Raw genomic sequence first — 21644 nt, 5'->3', positions numbered from 1 at the left:
CCTCTGCCTCCCAGAGTGCTAGGATTACAGGCGTGAGCCACTGCACCCAGCCAAAATGCTATTTCTTAAACTGTACCAAAAAAAAAAATTAGACCCTACTAAAGAAACACCTTTAAAAACAAGTCTTAGGCCGGGTGAGGTGGCTCACGCCTATAATCCTAGCACTTGGGAGGCCGAGGCGGGTGGATCATTTGAGCTCAAGAGTTCAAGACCACCCTGAGCAAGAGCGAGACCCCGTCTCTACTAAAAATAGAAAGAAATTATCTGGACAACTAAAAATATATAGAAAATATTAGCCGGGCATGGTGGCACATGCCTGTAGTCCCAGCTACTCAGGAGGCTAAGGTAGGAGGATCGCTTGAGCCCAGGAGTTTGAGGTTGTTGTGAGCTAGGCTGACACCACGGCACTCTAGCCTGGGGAACAGAGCGAGACTCTGTCTCAAAAACAAAACAAAACAAAACAACCAAAACCCAAAACAACAAGTCTTAGACATTAACTGAACGTCATGTTTTTGGTTTATGATTTCCCTTAGAAGATTATCTTTCCTCAAATGGAAATTTGAGGAAAGATAAAGACAAAAAGCATAAAGACATAGAGACATCTTATTTACATGTATATCACATGTAGATTTGGACCCCAATTAAGGCTGAAAAGTAAAAAATTTGTTTCTTCTTTTTCTAGAAACTAAAAGAACAAAAAAATAACAAAACATAGGCATTCCACTTCAAGCTGGGTTAAATAGTGAGGGATAAGGAGAAAGGAGAAGATAAAAATACAAGATTTTTTGTTTTTAAAAGGATATTCTCTGAACTGATGAATCTGTGCTTTGATGTGATCTTCACAAATCTGTCTCAGTTGTTTGTACAAGTTTGCAGAAATCTTGTAAGAACAGAGATTTTCTACAGCCTGCAAGATTAAACACATGCTTTTTAAAGGAGAGGATGGGAGGAAAATTTCTCAATTGTTTACATCAAATTCCTATTATTATGATAGTATTACCACGTCAGCTTAAAAGGGTTATTCACCCACTTAAGGCACAAGGTAAAGCAACAAAATATATCAATGTGGGTGGCAAACTTTTTCATAACCAATGTACTGTACCCAAAAAGAACAAATTACAGGTTGGGTCTCTCTAATCCAAAAATCTGAAATCTAAAATGCTCCAAAATCTGAAACTTTTTGAGCACCAATATGACACTCAAAGGAAATGTACATTGGATCACTATGGATTTCAGATTAGGAATGCTCAACCAGTAAGTATAATGCAAATATTCCAAAATCCAAAACACTTCTGGTCCTAAGCATTTCGGATAAGGGATACTGCACCTGTAATATATTTTTTAGGGCTATACAAGATAAGGATGGAGGGAATCAAGCCAAGTTCTCTTCTGTGAAGACATCCAACTTATAGCAACTGCTACATATAAAAATTGTCTTGTTCTTAAAAATGTTAATCATTTTTCACAAGCAGAACTCCATTTTGAGTTTTAAAAATAATTTCACCAATTGTTTATATATCAGACAGGTCGGGCAGTCCTACTACAATTGAATTAAAATTTATTTATCCTTTCTTGAGTTTTCCTGAATAGAACAAAACAGATATTATTGCCAGTAGTACTCTGATATAACTAAATACCAAAAAAATTTCTCCAACATTTTAGTTTAAGAATAGTTAAATAAATATGGAGGTTTTAAAATTCATACAACTCAATAGACATTAATTACAAAAGAAAAGACTGTACTTTTAACTTCATTCTAATAGTTGAATTGGTCTTCCTTTATACTCAGATCCCAAAAGGACAACCTTCAGATTTCAGTGAGTTTCCTGTTATGTGTATCAAAAGTCTTTCAAATTTAAAACAACAGGCAGGCATGGTAATACTCTTTGGATAAACTCAGATATAATCTACAATTCCAACTGGTAATGACTTAAGTATAACACCAGGATTCCTTTCTCACCACAACAGAAGGCAAAAATTCCATTAAAATGGACTCTAGGGGGGCATCCAAGTTCTGTTGGTCGGAGTGGAATTTTATAAATATGTAGCTCGAAATTATATTCCCAGTGTGCAGGTCCAGTAAATAAATCAGCAAATGGAAAGAAAGCTTAAAGGAAACCTCTTATAACATGGGAGGGAAGCCACACCTCACTGAGAAACAGCAGGCCAATTAGATTCAGCAGCTAGGAAGGAATAAGAAGGTTAAGTCTGTTGGCCTGGCCACTTTCCATGTGATCTAGGGTTAGGCCACAAATGCCTAAGGGTATATTTATATTTATTTCATGTGCCCCTCTGTTCACACTGATCCCCTGTGGACTGTTCCCCTTACTCCTTTAGTATTCTTCTCATTATATCTTGGTGCTCCATTTGAGGGACTAACTCATTTTCTCAGCACTTCTCATTTCCCTGCTTAGATTCTGTCATATGACTTAGTGTGTATTTCATCTTCTCCACATCTCCCACTCCAGTACTTCCCTAAGTCCTATTTATCTCATTTTCTTCTGCTACGTTCCCTTTTCTCCCATAAAACAGTTCTTGAAGCACCTATTTATCTTTTCACACAAGATACCATATTCCCTTACTACTCAATTAGGTCCCACTTCTTCCAATAAGTTCTTAATTGCCTCAGCTGTCAGTGACTCACATGGCACCCATACCAATCATACCACACTGACTTGTCATTGAGTCAATATGATTTATCTTTTTATGTGTATATCCTGTCTCCCTGACTCTCCTTAAGGACAGAAAGAGATCACGTGGTTATGTATGTATAAGTTCTTCAATAGTTTGGGGGCTCTGAACCAGGTGAATATATTAAGTATTCAAAAAACTAATGTATCTACAAAACAACTAGCAATGTGTCCTGTACATAAAAGGGGCTTCTAGTATGATGGATGAGAAAACTTGCCAGAAAACATGTAATTACAATAGACTGTGCTAGATGCTATGATGGGGATAAACAAGGAGACAAGGCCCCTAGGCCAGCCTTTAGGGCAGGGCAAGTCAGAAAAGCCTTCCTGGGCAGAGGTAAGGTAAAGAGGAGGGGCCCTAAAAACTCAGAGGGAAATAGATAAAGAGTTAGTGGAAATAGTGAGATACTGTGAATTAAACTGGGCTTTACAGTGTACAGCCTTCACCTGTGTTTAGTTGGAGGGTGGTTTAAGAAGTTTGACTCAAGAAAAGCCGGAGCACCTAACATGAATTTTTGTTTTTGTTTTTATTTATTTATTTTATTTTTGGAGACAAGAGTCTCACTCTGTTGCCCGGGCTAGAGTGCCGTGGCATCAGCCTAGCTCACAGCAACCTCCAACTCCTGGGCTCAAGCTATCCTTCTGCCTCAGCCTCCCGAGTAGCTGGACTACAGGCATGCAACACCATGCCCGGCTAATTTTATATATAAATATATATATATATATATATATTTTAGTTGTCTAAATAATTTCTTTCTATTTTTAGTAGAGACGGGGTCTCGCTCTTGCTCAGGCTGCTCTTGAACTCCTGACCTCAAGCGATCCTCCCGCCTTGGCCTCCTAGAGTGCTAGGATTACAGGCGTGAGCCACCGCACCCGGCCCTAACGTGAATTTTGAAGGTCAATTTCAAAGAGAACACTCTGCTTCTCTGATTTAGCCTTGACTGCTTCTTAACATATAGACCAAATCTAGTAATTTTCCTTCTGCAACAACCTTCCCTCAAGCTCTTTATGTACTGTTATGGAGAAATCCCATAATACGTATAAACAAAAAAAAAAGGGACAGAACTGTGTGGTACATGGTCTACTATCACTTATGTAAAAAAGGGAAAAAATTAATAAAAACATACACAGCTGTTTTGACATACATAAAACATCTCTGGAAAGATACTCAAAAAACTAATGTTTGTTGAGAAGAGAACTAGCTTGGGGGTTGGAGGAGATTTTTCACTAAATGTTCTGCAATACGTTTTGGGTTTTGAACCAGAGGAATATATTAAGTATGCAAAAAACTTAAACAATTTCTAATTTCTCCACCACCATACTTTTTAGCATGGCGTTGAAAGCCAATCTTACCATTTTAGTATTATGTCTGATTATAACCTTCCACACACCCTGCGATCCAAGCACTCTGCTTTCCCCACTTTTGAGCAAGGTTTGGAGCACTGTGCCTAAAAACAGCAGCTTTTAAAACTTTTTGACCGCAAGCCACGGTAAAAAATATTTTATGTCACAATCCATGGTAGATAAAATAAATTTATGTAATTGAGACAAAATCTTCATGAAGCTACACATCATTACAATGTGTGATACATTCTGATATTTTCTATTTTGTTATTTTTAAAAAAAAATGCTGACCACAAACTATTAATTTCATGAACCTACTAGAACATAAGCGCCTTAGGGGCAAGGACTAAGTGATCTCTGTATCCCCAAGGTGTCTGTTCAGCTTTGCACCCACAGTAAGAGTGTCAACAGTCACTGATTCAACAAGAAATGAGTGTTTATTAATTCTCTACATCCTGTTAGGTGCTGGGATAGAAACAGGAATAAGAAAGTATTTGAGATAAGCTGTATTTTATTCTAGATTTTTGAAATGCACTTTTAGAAATGTATTATTTTACATTTCACTAATAAAACACTTTGGAAATCCCAGGAAGTTTGAACTAGTGTAATTATCACTAAAATAACCTCTTGTCACACAGACACCTATTTGTAATAAACAGATTCTAGATAGTTTTACACGTCTTTTAAATAAAACCATCTTTTTACTGAAGTTCCTAATAATTACTGGCAAATATGCTGTCTTAAATTCTTTGAAGGTAGTGAAGTACAAACATTCTAGCAAGCTTTTAACCTTTATTCCTCCAAATCCCAGCAGCCCCTCCCCTCCAAACTCCATACATGTCACATCAAAAACATGTTTGTCTGAAAAATAAAAATAAACACATCAAAGAAAATATAAACATGTAGCAAATGAAATGCAAGTGTTTACTGAAGGACAGCAGACAATAAGAAAAATACTGAATTTCCACCAGGGTGAACTCTGGTCACTGGCCTAATGAGTTTCAAGTTATGTTTAAAGAAAGTAAAGCATACCACAAAACTTTTCAATAGCTGATACAGCAATAAGATCTAAATTATCTCTCTTTTTAAATCTAGTAAAAATGGCTAAAATAAGATACTCCAAATACAGCAAAAACTAAGAATCTGTGTAAGGGAAACCAACTATACAATGAAATCTAAACTTTTCTTTTTACGTCTAGTAAACAGGGCTTAAGACTTAAAAATTATTAAGGACTAAGAATTTATAATTGCACATTTTTAAAAATAGCAGTGATAGTACTGATTAATAACAATTCAGTAAAAAGAGAAATACATATAGTCTTGTGGTCCTCTACTTTATAAATAAATCAACAATAAAAAGGTTCATTAATTAAGATTTATTTTACAAAAAGCTAACCAGAATCTCCACTATTAATGACAGATAAAATCATTTTCATTCAAGTATAGACTAGGCTTGCCTTCAAAAATAGCTAGACATTTATATTAATAATAAATGTTACACTCATATATAAACTTTTAGCAGCTCCACAAAAGGCAGCTGATTTTATGGTTTAGAGATGAGGTCTCGCTATGTTGCCCAGGCTGGCCTCAGACCCCTGGGCGCAAGTGATCTTCCTGTTTGAGCCTCCCAAGTATCTGGGACTATAGGCATGTGCCACTACACCCAGGTAGCTAATTTTATTTTATTTTTTTCACTTATGTTTTTATTATCTTTACAATATTTTTTTTTAATTTCAGAATATTACGGGGGTACAAACGTTTTGGTTACATGATTTGCTTTAATGCAGTTTGTAGCTAATTTTAAAACACTGCACAGCCAGGCACCGTGGCTCACGCCTGTAAATCGTAGCACTCTGGGAGGCGAGGCAGGATGATTGCTTGAGGTCAGGAGTTTGAGACCAGCTTGGGCAAGAGTGAGACCCTGTCTCTACTAAAAACAGAAAAATCAGCTGGGTGTCTTGGCATGCGCCTGTAGTCCCAGCTACTTGGGAGACTGAGGCAGGAGGATCGCTTCAGCCCAGGAGTTTGAGGTTGCTGTGAGCTATGATGACACCACTGTACTCTACCCAGGGTGACAGAGTGAAACTGTTTCAAGAAAAAAAACCCACTACAAAAACCCCACCATGCAGCCACTCATACAAAAGCCGGGAACATGAGGAAAATAATCCCATTATTTAAAATATTACTTAGTAAAAACCTCACATGAAAACCAACCTTCCAACTGTAAGATAGCACATGTGAAAACAGTATACATTCTTGAGAAGTGCAGAGGTACATTGTTTCTAAAGAGTTCCTCTCTTTTTCTATTATTTTTTCAATTTCACTAATGGTGTCTACTGAAGCATATTTGGAATGTAAGTATTTATCGGCCAGCTGTTCTGGCCTAGCGTGGATTTAGAATTTAAAAACATGTGTGGCTTTAGAGCTCTAAAATAAAATATAATTTTAAAATAAAGATTTCTTTTTTAAAGACAAATATTTATTGTCATTGATGACACCACTGTATAGCAGGGACAGTACTAAGTACTTTTTTAGAGTATTTTATTTACAACTAAACAACCTTGTGATATAGGTAACTGGTAGTCTCCCCATTTTGTAAATGAGGAAACCAGGGCTTAGAGAAGTAACTCACCCAAAGTTATATTATGAATGACAGATCTCTATTCTAAGGCAGGCTAAACAACTCAAAATTCAGTGTATGTAACCACAGTCTTATTTGTAGTTAATCAAAATAAACAAGTAAACAAACAAAAAAGCCAAACCAAAACTCTGACCATTGACTCACTGTTATAGGATTTCAAGGTCGTCAAGGAAAGACAATTTTAAAACTCAGGTGCAATTCTCATTTAAAATAACTTTTAAACTACAATGTTTGCTTACTGCAAATGCACTCAGAACAGTATGTTCCTTTCTAGAAATGAAAAACTTAGTAGGCAGTACACGCAACCCACACTAGGGACTTCCATACTTAAGCTTTAAAGCAAGATGGTTTTTCATGAAGAAAAAAAGTTCTGAATAGATATATGCCAATAAATGTTTACTTCAGGGAAAGAGGGCGGGATAGAGGTTTACAGAAATTTTGTTTTAACTACATATTTCTATATTGTTTCAATTTTAGGAGAGTACTTTTATTTACATTTCAATGAATGAAAAATCAAACAAGCACCTGAAGTCCAGATGGTATGAAATAACTTTATGTCCTTTATCCTCTTTTTTGAATTTGAACATCTCAAAATAATCCTACTGAGAACAATCCATAGGAGCATTTATAAAATTAAGGTCAAAAAACAATAAAAAAGCTGAAAACCAAAGCTTTTGAGTTTGTTATAGCGAAAACAGTGTGGTACTATGAAACATGCAAACAGTAAAAAGTTGTAACACTTGCAATTTCAGGTTAAAGAAATGCAACTGAACAACACCAGGTAAAACTTATGAAGTACAAGAAAGTAAAAACACAAGAAAAGCAAGCTGTAAGCTCTTGAAACAAAAAGATTTAACAGAACCAACATATCAGGGAACAATCTTTTCAAATCAAAAGCTCTGGAAAAATACTCAAGATAAAGTAAATAGGGTTCATTAACAACTACAATAAATATTGGTTATAAACATGGAATATATAAAATAACTATTATTGAAATTAAACATGCTGTATACCAGTATATCCAAATAAACACCATATATACGCATGGATGAAAAAATTATCTATTTTGATGATAAAGGTTTTTCCTAAAGTAAAACAATTTAATTACTTCAAACACTACATTACAATGGTATTAAAATGGCAGTGAAAATTGCACTGGACTAGGAATCAAGCATCTCAGTTTGAGTCTCCCCTGCTCTTACAATATATGACTCTGGGCAGGTTATTTAACTTCGCTCAGACTCAGTATCCTCATCAATAAAGTATTAATAACAACTACTATCTACTTCAGAAAGGGTTTCTGTAAGGCTTATATGAGATAATATAAGATGAACCTGCTTTGCAGACTGTCACGTACACTATACAAAGAAAAGATACTGGACTACATGATCTCTTAAATGCCTTTCCAACTCTAATTCCATAATTCTTTCATTATTGTGCATATCAGGAGCCACATATGTAATATACCAAAAGAGCCGAATGAAATGGGCCTATCCTTACCTAATAGCTTAGTACTACTACCAACGTGAAAAAAAAATTACATAGCATTATTACTATGTGTTGAACATTGTTCTGAGTGTTGTGCATGCATTGACTCACTTAATTTTTACAGCATCAGAAACTGGTGATCTCAACTGACATACTGCAAGTGAAAAAAAAACTATACTGTGGCTTATGAAAAAGTCTGACTAGAGATAACATCATCTCGTAAGATTATAGCATTGAGGTATTTTTCATAAAAATCTTATTTGATTCTTGTAAGCAACCCTGTGAGGTAGATAGGGCAAGTATTCTTTCCCCTATTCTACAGAGGAGGAAACTAAAGGTTTAGTACCTTGCCCAAGATCACAAGAGTTAATAGCAGTTAAAACTAGATCCAAAGCCTGTCTTATGACTCTTATTCCAAGGTTTGTCCATCACCATACTACCTCTGCAACTAATATGAAAACTACAAATAACAATAAATTGAACCAACATAATTTCTTACAAGGTACTCATCAATACAAAACCTCAAGCTACTGTACTCTGAAGTACTTTTTAATACCAAACTGCTGATGCTTTAATAGAAAGTAATTTCTTGAACTGGTTATGTGGGTCAAAAACACAGTAGGGCAAAATCTCTTGGCAGAAAGAAATTTAAGTCAGTAGTTGTCCTTGACATTATATTTTAGTTAAACATTTCAAGTAAGGATCCATTTGTTAAGCAAAAGAAACACATCTGAACCTCAAACTAAGTTGCTCGGCTACAACCTACTTCTCACTTCTGGGCTAAGGTGTGTCTTAAAGCCCAGGAGATAAGACAACATAAAGAGCAAGAAAAAGAAATGGTAAAGGCTACTAATAGGAAGGAGGTAGAATAAAGGATGTGAAGAATATCTACATGTCTTTAGGCCTTTCCTATAGGTAGATGGTATGACTAAGTTAAGAATTCTCACAATGGAATAACATGTTACCAGAAATCATCTTTGGGATCCATGCTGTAAGAATCCATTATAGGTAAAACCTCTATTATACTAAGGTACACCTAACTGTAATTCCTAATTAGAAGGGCCCAAGATAAGCCCAACTTACACCAGTATGATTGTACCTATAGTTTATGTGAGAATATGTGAAATTATAATTAAAAGGGAATCAAAAGTCTACTAAAAGACCATTTCAGAAAGTAAAATCCATATACGTCCCATCTCAATTTATGTTAATCAAATCTGGTTATCCACATTAATACATACCTGGTAGAGTTCTTCTAAATTGTATTTAATCGAAGTACTATTCTGAATAGCTTCCACTGCTTCTTTCAGTTTTTGCCATGTTTCATCTGTGTAGTTTTCCGGTAATTTAGGCTTATCTAGATGACATATAAAAGAGATTGGTATCAGAATAATATGTAGGATATACTAACCAAAGATCCATAACATACAATACCATTACCATTTTTTCTAGGGTAAACTGTGATCTTTATAACTATTATACCTAAACACTAAAGTAACCACTGTATTTAAGTTTAACATAAAGAATAAAATTTGAAATGCTAGAATACTGTTTAAGTCATTTTGACTCACCAATTAAAACTGAAGGTGAGGTTTTTCTATTGATTGTATTACTTCAAAAAAATAAAAATTCAAGGATGACAGATAAAAAATAACAATCCTGATCTTATTTCATCATGTGTAATCCCTAACTCAACATGAATTTTGTACCTGAGATTTAAAATACTGAGTGTCTACTATGTGCAAGTTATTTTATAAATCCCTTCCTTTTCCCAACAATGCCCTAAGGAAGGTATTATCATCCATATTTTACAACTGAGGAAACTGAGGCTGGAACTCATTTAGTAAGTTTGCCCAAGGTCACCAAAGCTAGTCAATGGCAAAGCTGGGATTCTAATTCAGGTCTGTTTGAGCCCCAAATTTATGTAGCATCTATAGAAATGGAGAGAAACATCTTAACTCAGGTTTTAAACTACATTTATGAGCAAAAATGAAATTTTAAAACATAAAACATCCAAATGACTCCAGACCTATGTAGCATTTTCAGAATAGAAACACCTTACTCTAGGCTTTAATTTAAACTTCACTGGCCAGCAATGAGTGAAGGAAAATTTCTAAATAAAACATCCAAATGCCTTAATAATGTGTTTTTATTTTAGGAGGAGAGAAAAACAAAATCTCTGAACCCAATCTGCAAATGCAATTAGGATTATAGCTCATTTCTTAAAAAAATCCTTGGCTATTAAATCAATATTTCTTTAAGTGAAATACTGAACACATTAGTCAATTACAATTCATAGTGACTTCAGAAAGCTCTACTATTAAATTAGAAAGTAAACAACATTCTTGAGAGCATGAGGATGGATATTAAAAAAGAAAGGGTTAAAAATAGACAACACTATAACCCTCTGCTTGAGACAAAATAGGGCATATTCCTGATTTCCACACTAATATTGGAAATACAAGCATAGAGAACTTAATCTTCTCAATACTAATATTTAGCCACAAGGCACTTATCTGGTAAATATTACTTGAGTTCATTCATTTACTTCTCTATTTAATAAACATTTTAGCATTGATTACCTGCAGGTTAAGGGTGTTGAAAAAGTCAGAAAAAGAAACATTTTCAAGAGATAAAAATTAATTCAGCTCAAATACATTTTTAAAAATTGCTGATTTTATATTTGCATCAATGCATTCATAATACTCTCCATCACATATCTCACACACAATATAAAAAAAATGCCTAAAAGCTTCAGGTTAATACTTCAAAACCCATTTTAGTGATGGAAAAAAAATAAATGTAGTAATTGTTCCTATCTTTAGACTAGTGGTACACAGAGTTACTACTTCTGTGTATACACAATATTTTTCACTTCCAAATCCTACCTTTAGAAAGAAATGCAGAGATCATAAATGTATTTCTCCAAATACTGCTTCCACAATGAGTTTCATAAATATAGTATTCAACATTACAAATCTAATTATAAATCTTATTTGAGCATGAAAAGATCACCATTGCTACCTGCATTTCTAGGGACTGGAGAATGTGGCCTATTGAAGCATAAAAATAAAAATCTCAGCAGTGCCAAGACTCATTATGCACCTGAAATAAATAAACCTCTTTAGAATACAAATTTCTCACCTGTAAAATCCGGATCAATCATACCACTTGTCAATGTTATAAGGATTAAATACAATAGGATTGAGAAAGACCTCAAAATGCTGCACAGAAACACCCGGTGTTTCAGTATGCTTCAGTAAAGGATACTAACCACCCCCGGAAAATGAACCCTCCACCAAAAAAAGGACCTCCCCTCCTCCTCATTGATTATGCATAAAACATTAGGCCACCTCTATAATGTTTAATATATTAACAAATAGAGCACGTGACCACTCAAGTGTCAAATCCTTAGTAAGTGATTATGGATTTTGGCCTTAGTTACCTTTAAAGTTCTTGATCACTAACTTCTTAGCAGAGCCAGGCTTGCTGTTAGCAAAGCTAGAGACGGTGGTAGATGACTTAGCTAGGCCGTTTGCATGATGCACCGAAGCCACAGAGGAGATTAATATACTCTTATTTTTAAGTTGCTGCTGCTGAGATGTTGCAGCAGTTGGTGAAGAAGAGGAGGAGGAGGAGGAGGATTCCTCAGCCATCTTCGCATCAAACCCTACAAACTCCAGGGTGTCTTCAAAGCGCAGCTTCTTCTGTATCGGTACGTGGCTGGAAGCAGCCACTGAAACCCCCAGGCAGAAGGACGAGGTTGAAGGGGATGCTGAATCCCTGGACTGTAAAGGAGGAGTGGAAGAGGAGGAAGAGGTGGAATCAAAGTCTTCTCTCTCGTTACTACTGTTACTGCTGCTACTGCTGCTGCTGTTTAACTTTCTCTTCTTGGCAGAGGTGGGCGGAGTGGTGCTGGTATTACCATCAGTGGCAGATCTGACCTCCTGAGCAGCAGCAGCAGCTGGGGGATTGGGGGAAGAAAAACCTGTTGGAAACATGAAAATAGCGGGGTCAACAGGCAGAGGAGCATCAAAAACCTACGTTTATATGCCTGCGTGCGTGTAGGAGAGAAGGTGGTAATGCTAGAGGGGGAAGGGAAGAAAGAAGAGAGGAGAAACACAGAGGACGAGAAGGAAAGTGAAGGGGGGGAGCTACACCGGGAGAATGGGAGGGTTTGGGAAGGCGGATAGGCTGACACCAGGAGTGAGCAGAACGAGGGGGGAGAGCGAATGAGGAGGCAGACAGGTAAACCGCCGTGCCGTCCCCCTCCCCTGCTTTTCGATCTCTCTCCCCCCCTCTCTGCAGGAGCGACTCAGCGAGTCTGTGAGGCTGCAGCTCCTCCTCCTTTTCTCCCTCTCTCTGGGAGGGGAGATGCTGTGGTTGGGGGGAGGGGGAGGAGGAGAGACCCAGGGCTTGTTATTGTCAATAGCACGAGAGGCTAAAGATGGCGCTACTTCCGGTCACGCGGCGCCGAGGGAGGGGCGGCGACTCTCTCCGAGAGTGGGGGGTGGAGGGAAGCACCGCAGCCGTCCGGGGGGTGGAGGAGCTGGCGCGTGGTGGGGCGGCGGGAAAGGGGCGGCCAAAGCGCCCCAGACGCTCAAGCTAGTTCAATCCTGCTCCTGTTCCCCTTCCCTGGCAGCACTCTCCTCCCCCGGCCCACCGGTAACTCCCACCCCTTCCTTAACGGTCCCGCGGGAAGCTTCGCGCCGCAGCGCCCTTACCGGAAGTGACTGGGCAGACACTTTTCATAGCGCCCAAATCCCGAAGCCCCCAGGTCCGCAGGACTTGAGTGGGGGGGGGGGGCAGGGGAGGAAGAAAGGGGGGGAAGAGAAGTGGAAAGGGAGGAGGGGGCGGGCCTTCGAGACCACTTCGGAGCTCCTGATTGGAGCTTTCTGAACGCGAGGGGTGGGGAGTGACGGGAGAAGGAGCGGGAAGGAGCCTGAAGGGGAGGGAAGGTGGTGACGGCAAGGGGCGGGGTGAGCTAGCTGGGAAAAAAGAGGAGGAGAGAGAGGGAGGGAGTAAAAAGTAAGGGAACGGGAGAATGGAAACTTTGAAAGAGATAAAGGAATAAGGAGGGGTTGCAAGGCGAGGGGAGTAACCCAAAATAGTGGAAAACATAAGCATGCCATTATGTGTGCTGTTGGAGAGGAATGTCACAATGTTAAGATAAGAAAGAAGAAAATGAACTTAGGAAGAAAAGCAGTTTTTGATTCGGTGCAGCTATAAATTACTTCTCTTTTAGGTCAAGGCACCACAGACCCAACGGTGAATAGGGCCTGAATTTTGATACTTTTCTCAGTACTGTACCTGCAAATCCTTTTACCTTCCTACCAGGAGCATTTTCTAAGATGGCTGGCCACAGTTAAGGATGTAGTCTAAAGCCAAGAAACTGGAAGGTAACTAACTTCCCCCAGCACAATTCCCAGGGCCACCCCTACCCCCACCCCATCAGTCATTAACTCAGTAATTTATAGCCCAAACAAAGCTAAGACCCACTTCCTTCTTTTACCAAATCTCAGTTTATACACTGTCTCAAAGGAGACATTTTGGGAGAACAATATTGGCAAAAGTCATTGTTTTCTATCAATGCGTTCCATGAACCCAAGTTTTAAACTTGATAACTGAATAAGAAAAAAAAATCTCTAAATTTGGTTATATTAGCAACAATAAACCATGTAAATTCCCTGTTGGGAGTTTTTACTTAACTCTAGGGCATTCTCGGAGAGAACACAATGTCAAATAAAACTACATTTGCCAACCTGTTGATCATACTAACTGCAGAAACATTCAAGGAGCATGTATTGAAATACAGTTGCAAGGAACCTGCCCTGAGAATCCAGCGGGGGAAGACTGTTTCAAAATTAATTTCCATAATGGTACTATAACAAATGTACAGAGTACTGTGGGAAGAGGCAAAACAAAAAATACGGGGGAAATCTGGAATAGTCAGGAAGAGTTTCACAGAGATGATGTTTATGCTGGTTCTCAAAGTGTAGATGCCAAAGAAAAGAGAAGAGAGGGTGAAAGGCAATGGAAACAAGGGGCAAAAGCAAAGAGTTGTGAAAGGGCCTGGCCTGTTTTTGGAAACATGGAAAGTGCGGTGGGGCTAGAAACTAGGATGTCTGGTTGGGAGTAAGGAAGATGAGATCCAAAAGTACCTGGCACACCAAGCCAAGAATTTTGGAGTCTACGCTGTAGGCAACGGTAAATTGCAGGCAGACAATCCAGCAAGCTGGGCTTTTATAAGCCAGGGAGTGACAGGATTGTGGGTGAATTTAAAAGCAATTTGTTTGGTATAACTTGTGATAGGTGAATTAGAACCCTACAAATAAATCAACTTTCTGACTTTGTTTAAACAGGCCCCTTTGTTTTTTGTCTTGAAAATTCCCTGGTTAAAATGCAAATCAACCTTGCACATTATCTTTGTGCTATTTGATGAGGGCCTGCAGAGATCAAGGCTCTAATGGAATTTAGGCCCCAGGGCTTTAGAGAAGGGAGACGGAGGCCTGAAAAGGGACTGAAGGAAGCACTCAGATTTGTTTGTTTTTGTTTGTTTGCTGTTTTTTGAGACAGCGTCTCACTCTGTTGCCGGGGCTAGACTACGTGGCGTCAGCCTAGCTCACAGCAACCTCAAACTCATGGGCTCTAACAATCCTACTGCCTCAGCCTCCCGAGTAGCTGGGACTATAGGGATGCACCACCATGCCTGGCTAATTTTTAGTTGTCCAGCTAATTTCTTTCTATTTTTTTAGTACAAATGGGGTCTTGCTCTTGCTCAGGCTGCTCTCGAACTCCTGAGCTCAAATGATCCGCCAGCCTTGGCCTCCCACAGTCCTAGGATTACAGGCGTGAGCCACTGTGCCTGGCCAGATTTGTTTTGAGTAAACCAAATAGTTCTTGCCACCCAAAGTGAGACAGTAAACTCTTAAGGCCAGGGAGCATGTCCTAAAAAACTGAGCTTTCCTTTATTGTGTCTCACATTTCACACAATGCCATACTACTGTGTAAATGCAGAGTAAATACATATTGAATTGAATATTTCACTGAATGAGAATAAAATAATGCCATGTCTTTATAAGGGAGGATTAGCTGGCTAATTTTCAGGAGTTAATGAACAAGGTTGTTCTAATTCATGTAAATTCCTTAGAAGGCTAGCTATGTTTAAAATTACAAATATTAACGCAACTGAAAGGAAATGGACATAAAGATAAGAAAAAGCTGTTTTAGCCATACAAAGATAAACTGTTACACAAACGTGAAGGATAACTGAGTCCTGTTAATATTCAACTACATTCTAGTAGTAATAGCTCCCAGTCTCACATGGTTATCTAAGTCCTTCAGTCTTCTTGATAAGGAAAATCCCCATCTATTACTTAGCACAGCAGCCACCTGAGACCCCCACCTCTCATGGAAGACCCGCATTAGCATAATACTAACCTAACACCTGGCACATTAGCATACATCAGCATAACACTAAACCTATTACCTGGTGGGCATTAGTCAACTGAGACCCCTCCCCTTGGATCACCCCAACTTAATAAAAATAGAAAAAATTGGGTAGACGGGGCTCGAAATTTAGTGGCGAGACCCCCTCTAAGCCAGCCGGCAAATAAACCCTGATTCTCCGATTCTCCGTGTGCCGCTCGGTTTGTCCTCGGGACCACTCACTGTAACACTTGCTGTAACATTCTGAGTTATATCTTAGTTCTAAAAGCACAGATCCTTGGCTCCTGAGCTCTAGCTCACTTTGAATGACCCAGTAGTCTAACCTACTATTTAAGTTTTCCATGAAATATTCTTAAGTGAGTTTTGTGGGAAAAAATAATTTTTCTTTTTTTTTCTTGAGTGATTAATGATAATATTCCTTTTGGCATTTTACAGCCTCATTTTATTTTGTGCCAGGTCAATCCTCACATATTTAGTAGATCTTAATATGGAGATATAATTTTAATGTTTTTTTGTTTAACATTTGCATTTTGTGGCACAAACCAACTTAGATACCACTATATGATGTGTGAGGAACACATCATACCTTGGACCAATTTAAAAAGAAGGAAAAACTCCCATGTTGCTTTGTAAAACATCTTTTACATCAAGAATCAACCAACTGGGGCTAACTAAAACAAGCATATATTTTATACACCCAAATGTTTGCCAACCAATGTTAAACACATTCTCAACATTAAAATACGTTTTCAAGGTTGACATCATTGAAGCCACACTAATCAAAATGTGTAATGTAGGACACCATACAATTATTGGCATTATCAGACTAAACTAGATTGGGCATTTAGCACATATTCCATATATAGGATCTTTCATCTTGAGTTCAACTCATACCTTAGAAACATTAATTAAACTTTACGATGCTGCCAGATGAGGTGCAGTTATTATTGGCTTTCTTTTAACCAAGCTATTTATAAAGATAAGTATATGCATAAAGGAAGAAATGCACAAATGAAGACAGAGGACTAATTTTTCTAATGTCCATTTCCCTATTTCTGTAGGCATCTTCCTAAAAAGGCAGAGCGTAACCCACTTTTTTATCACAGTCATTCCCCAGTGTGCTTGGCTTTAGGTCCTATGCAGATATTTTATAGCAGGGGCTTGCCACTAGATATACTCCTGGAAGCCTTGTTATCCGATGGGTGGAATTTTCCTTAAAAATAGAAGAGACTGCTTGCTCAGGAAAATACCAGAGATGAATTCTGAAGAAAGCATTGTTTAAGAATGTATCAAGGCCCTCCCCTTACAGTGGCTCATGCCTGTAATCCTTGAGCCTAGGAGTTCGAGGCTGCAGTGAGCTATGATCATACCACTGCATTCCAGCCTGGGTGACAGGGTGAGACCCTATGTCTAAAATAAATAAATAAAAAGAATGGGCTGGGCACGGTGGCTCACCCCTGTAATCCTAGCACTCTGGGAGGCCGAGGCGGGCGGATTGTTTGAGCTCAGGAGTTCGAGACCAGCCTGAGCAAGAGCAAGACCCCGTCTCTACTAAAAATAGAAAGAAATTATCTGGACAACTAAAAATATACAGAAAAAATTAGCTGGGCATAATGGCACATGCCTGTAGTCCGAGCTACTCGGGAGGCTGAGGCAGGAGGATTGCTTGAGCTCGGGATTTTGAGGTTGCTGTGAGCTAGGTTGACGCCATGGCACTCACTCTAGCCTGGGCAACAGAGTGAGACTCTGTCTCAAAAAATAAATTAAATAAATAAATAAAAAGAATGTGTCAAAAAAAGAGAACTGGGTAAAAGACGGTCCATTTTCTCTATCCACTTTTCTGAAGGACTATCTTTAAAGAGAACTACAGAGTAGGCAAACCAAACAGTGCTAAAATATTAAAGATTACATCAATAAGGGCTTTGTTATGCTATCAACAGCAATGGGCTGCTACAGGATGGCGGAGGAGGCCAAAGCTCAATCAGAGATAATCCAAATACACAGTGTGAATTCATCATTTTCCCATCCTGGGGTTGCTTTATAAAAGCAAGGAACTTAAAGCCAGGCGTGGTGGCTCACGCCTATAATCCCAGCACTTTGGGAGGCTGAGGTGGGAGGATCCCCTTGAAACCAGCAGTTGGAGACCAGCCTGGGTAACATGGTAAGACCCCATCTCTACCCCCTCGCCCCCCGGCCCCCCCTCCACACACACAAAGTAAGGAACTTAAATAATAACGTACTGAACGTATAGTGCCAAGTAAAATGTAAATAGATAACCAATCTCATATTTTTAACAAAATCATTTACTGGCCTGGCACGTGGCTCACACCTGTAATCCCACACTTTGGGAGGATCAGGTAAGGCCAAGAGTTCAAGACCAGCCTGGGCAACATAGCAAGACCCTGTATCTACAAAAAATAGAAAATTTAGCCTGGCATGGTGGCATGCACCTATAGCCCTAGCTACTTGGGAGGCTGAGGCAGGAAGCTCGCTTGAGCCCAGGTGTTTAAGGCTGCAGTGAGCTCTGATCACACCACTGTACTCCAGCCTGGGCAACAGAGTGAGACTCCTTGTCTCTAAAAAAAAGAAATCATTAAATCTTTTATGTAAAATTATCTCATCACCTGAAAACTTACTGACTTGGCATTTCAACCATTCAAGTACTTTGCTCCTTAGTGCAGAGATTTTATCTGTCATATCTGTGAAGCATCTGGAAAGCAGATTTAAGGACTAAAAGTCAGTTCACTTTATCAATGACTCTCAAAGTTCCCCTACCCTGCTTCAATGTTTGATCTTCTAATGGCACTCAGCATTTCTTTTTCTCACAAACAAGGCCAATTTAGGTTTAAATCTGTAGTTTCTAACTCTGACTGCACAATGGAATTGCCTGGGGAATTTTTTAAAAAACAGCTTTGCCCAGGTCCAAACCTAGTCAGTCCAATTCAATCAGAATCTCTGTGAGTAGCGCCTCAATGAGAAGTATTTTTTTTTTTTTGAGACAGAGTCTCACTCTGTGGCCCGGGCTAGAGTGAGTGCCGTGGCGTCAGCCTAGCTCACAGCAACCTCAAACTCCTGAGCTCAAGGGATCCTCCTGTCTCAGCCTCCCGAGTAGCTGGGACTACAGGCATGCACCACCATGCCTGGCTAATTTTTTCTATATATATTTTTAGCTGTCCATATAATTTCTTTCTATTTTTAGTAGAGATGGGGTCTCGCTCTTGCTCAGGCTGGTCTCGAACTCCTGAACTCAAACGATCCGCCCACCTCAGCCTCCCAGAGTGCTAGGATTACAGGCGTGAGCCACCACGCCCGGCCGAGAAGTATTTTTTTTTTTTTTTGAGACAGAGTCTCACTCTGTTGCCCAGGCTAGAGTGAGTGCCATGGCGTCAGCCTAGCTCACAGCAACCTCAAACTCCTGAGCTCAAGCGATCCTCCTGTCTCAGCCTCCCGGAGTAGCTGGGACTACAGGCATGCGCCACCATGCCCGGCTAATTTTTTTCTATATATATTTTTAGCTGTCCATATAATTTCTTTCTATAAGAAGCTCTGTAGGTGATTCTACATTCCTCCAAGGTTGAGAGGCCATAGTTGTAGGTGAAGTAAGCATGTCTTATGATTTGAATAGGGATGATAAGCCCTTGCATTCCCTTTAAGCCTAAAATTTCACAATTATTTATTTACTCCTTTGGATAAAACATTGCCCCCTTCTCTAGGAATCCTTTTTTCAAATGCAAATTATCCAAGGAGACTTTGTTCCTGACCCTTTAAGGTGAATGCCTCTTGGAGAAAAATAGGATAATAGAAGAATCCTAAGTGCCCTGAGGTAAAAAGAGCTAGGAGAAGGCACTGAAGTAGGGGGTGGTGAGAGGTAAGGTTACTAACAAAGAAGGAAAGACTTCTGAGAGTACATCTTGCTGACCTCATAGTATTGCCTAGAGCCAATCCTGCTTTATGATGATTGCATATTTAAAATCTAGTCAAGTGTGACAGTTTATCTCAGCTGCCAAAATCATGTTCAAAGAAAACTTAAATTTTTTTTAAGCAAAGAGAAAATATTGGTAACACAGGTTTACAGCTACCATAAATGCCCACTTTTTGAATTATCACTCACCATATGAAAGTTTCTACTACCAAATCATCTATTTTTCCTGATTCTATAATTAAATGTCCTTCATTCCCACCAATAGCAGTATTTCTCTTGCCAATTCATTTGGTCACTCAATAAAAATGTATTGAGCAACTGCTCTCGACAAGGCATGGTGCTATATGCCATCAGGGAATACAGAACTAATACAAAATTCCATTTGTAGTTGATTCTACAGTTTTTTCAGAGCACTTTCACACACAGTCTTATTTTATCCTCATAACCATACTGTGAGATAGGTCAAGTATCATCCCCACTTTACAGATGAGAAATAGGTGCAGCAAAGGAGGTTAAAATTACTTGCCAAAGTCAAAAAGCACACAGACTTAAACCCAGTTCTTCACTAACTTAAAATACAGTAGTACCTCCCACAGTTTACAATTTCATAAGGAGACATGCCATAAAATAGTCTCAAGCAGTGGACGTAAAGACATTCAGGGTTCCACTCACCAGGAGAACATAAATGAGAATTAGTAAAATAATTCCTTTATTGAGATGAGCCAAATCACAGTGCTCAAAAGGAAACCAGGGTTGAAGGCAGTTCAGGCCATCATCAAGCAGGTAGGACAAAGCAGCAAGCAATGCACATTTAAGGAGATGCTAATTTGGCTCTATAGAATCAGTCCATTCCCTGGCTGGAAATGGATCTTCATAGGAGGTAGAAACCAGCTCCTTCTAGCCAAATCCAGGCAAACCCTGAACAAACCTTGCCTGAGGACCCATTAGGATGTAGTGACTGAGTATACAAAGACAACCCTTGCCCTCAAACAGTTCTCACTTGGCCCAGTAGGTGAGGCAGACAATTACAGGACAGAGCAATAAAAGCTGCTATGGGAACAAAGAGGGGGGACACTCAGCCCAGCCAAAGAGGGTGAGGTGGGGTGGAGTAGAGGAAAGTGGAAGGTTAAGAATAACTTCTAGAGAAAGAAATTCAATTTAAATCCCCAAGGGTGAGTGGGAATTAGCCAGGCAAAGGGAGTGAAAAGGGGCAGGGGGCACAAAGAAGGAAAATAGGGAGCATATTTAAATACCGAAGGTGAAAGGAAATAAGGCATATTTATTCACGACATTGCAAGGAGACTAGTTATTAGGGCATAACTTCAGGCCAAACCAGAGACTACGGAAAGCTAATGAGGGAAATCAATATAGCATCCCAGTCTCAAATCTAGTACAGCAATTCCTAGGCCTTTTAGCACCAAATCTTACTCATATGCCCTACTTGCTGTTGGAGCTGTGACTACAGATAATACTTCTTGCCTTGAGCCACATTGGTTCAGGAATTGGACTTACAGGTTGGGCTCACCCTTAGATATAGGAAGTGAGAAACACAAAAGGGCTGGGGGCAAGTGTTGACAATGGGAAATAAGATAAGTGCAGACTGGATAATATGACCACAGCGCTAGGCAATATTACAGGAATTCAGATGAACTAGAGCAGGGTTAAGGAAACTATAGCCCATGGACCAAACCTAGCTCTTTGCCTGATTTTGTAAATTAAGTTTTATTGGAAGACTGCCATACTCATTTGTCTACAACATATTTTGTGGTTGCTTTTTTTTTGTGGTTGCTTTTGTGCTAAAGCAACAAGAGTTCAGAGTTGTGACACAGACCATATGGTCCAGAGAGCATAAAATATTTCCTATCTAGTCCATTAACAGAAAAGAAAATGCTGATCCTTGCACTTGAATATACTAAGGGCTAAAAATAGAGATTTAGAGAATGTTTAGTTGTGGCACATAGAGAAAGTAATTTAAAACATACTAGGGATTTTCTATTCCTAGTCTGCATCACCTTTGATACATACTTCAAAGGATGGCAAGAGAATATTCTTTGACAGGAGAATGGCTACATAAATTGTGGTATATTCATACGATGAAATACTATAC

The 21644-nt window shown here is 39.0% G+C and overlaps 1 protein-coding gene across 4 annotated transcripts in view; it reads right to left on the bottom strand.

The window, feature by feature from the left end:
- Positions 1-21644, bottom strand: part of CUL4B (cullin 4B) — a 45985-nt gene that overhangs the window by 20293 nt on the left and 4048 nt on the right. The window contains exons 1-4 of one of the 4 annotated variants that reach the window (XM_069463062.1): positions 12891-12970; positions 11612-12154; positions 9408-9523; positions 804-907 (exon numbers count right to left, since the gene is read on the bottom strand). In XM_069463062.1, coding sequence (XP_069319163.1) covers positions 804-907; positions 9408-9523; positions 11612-12154; positions 12891-12918 — 791 coding nt within the window. In that variant the 5' untranslated portion in view covers positions 12919-12970. Of the gene's footprint in view, positions 1-803; positions 908-9407; positions 9524-11310; positions 11427-11611; positions 12353-12890; positions 12971-21644 lie in introns of those variants that run through there. The other 3 variants (XM_069463060.1, XM_069463061.1, XM_069463063.1) reach the window with 3 other exon arrangements.

Source organism: Eulemur rufifrons, chromosome 30 (assembly GCF_041146395.1).
Source record: "Eulemur rufifrons isolate Redbay chromosome 30, OSU_ERuf_1, whole genome shotgun sequence".
Taxonomy (NCBI): domain Eukaryota; kingdom Metazoa; phylum Chordata; class Mammalia; order Primates; family Lemuridae; genus Eulemur; species Eulemur rufifrons.
Note: the sequence above shows the minus strand (reverse complement) of the source record. Positions and strands in the feature narration are given on the sequence as shown.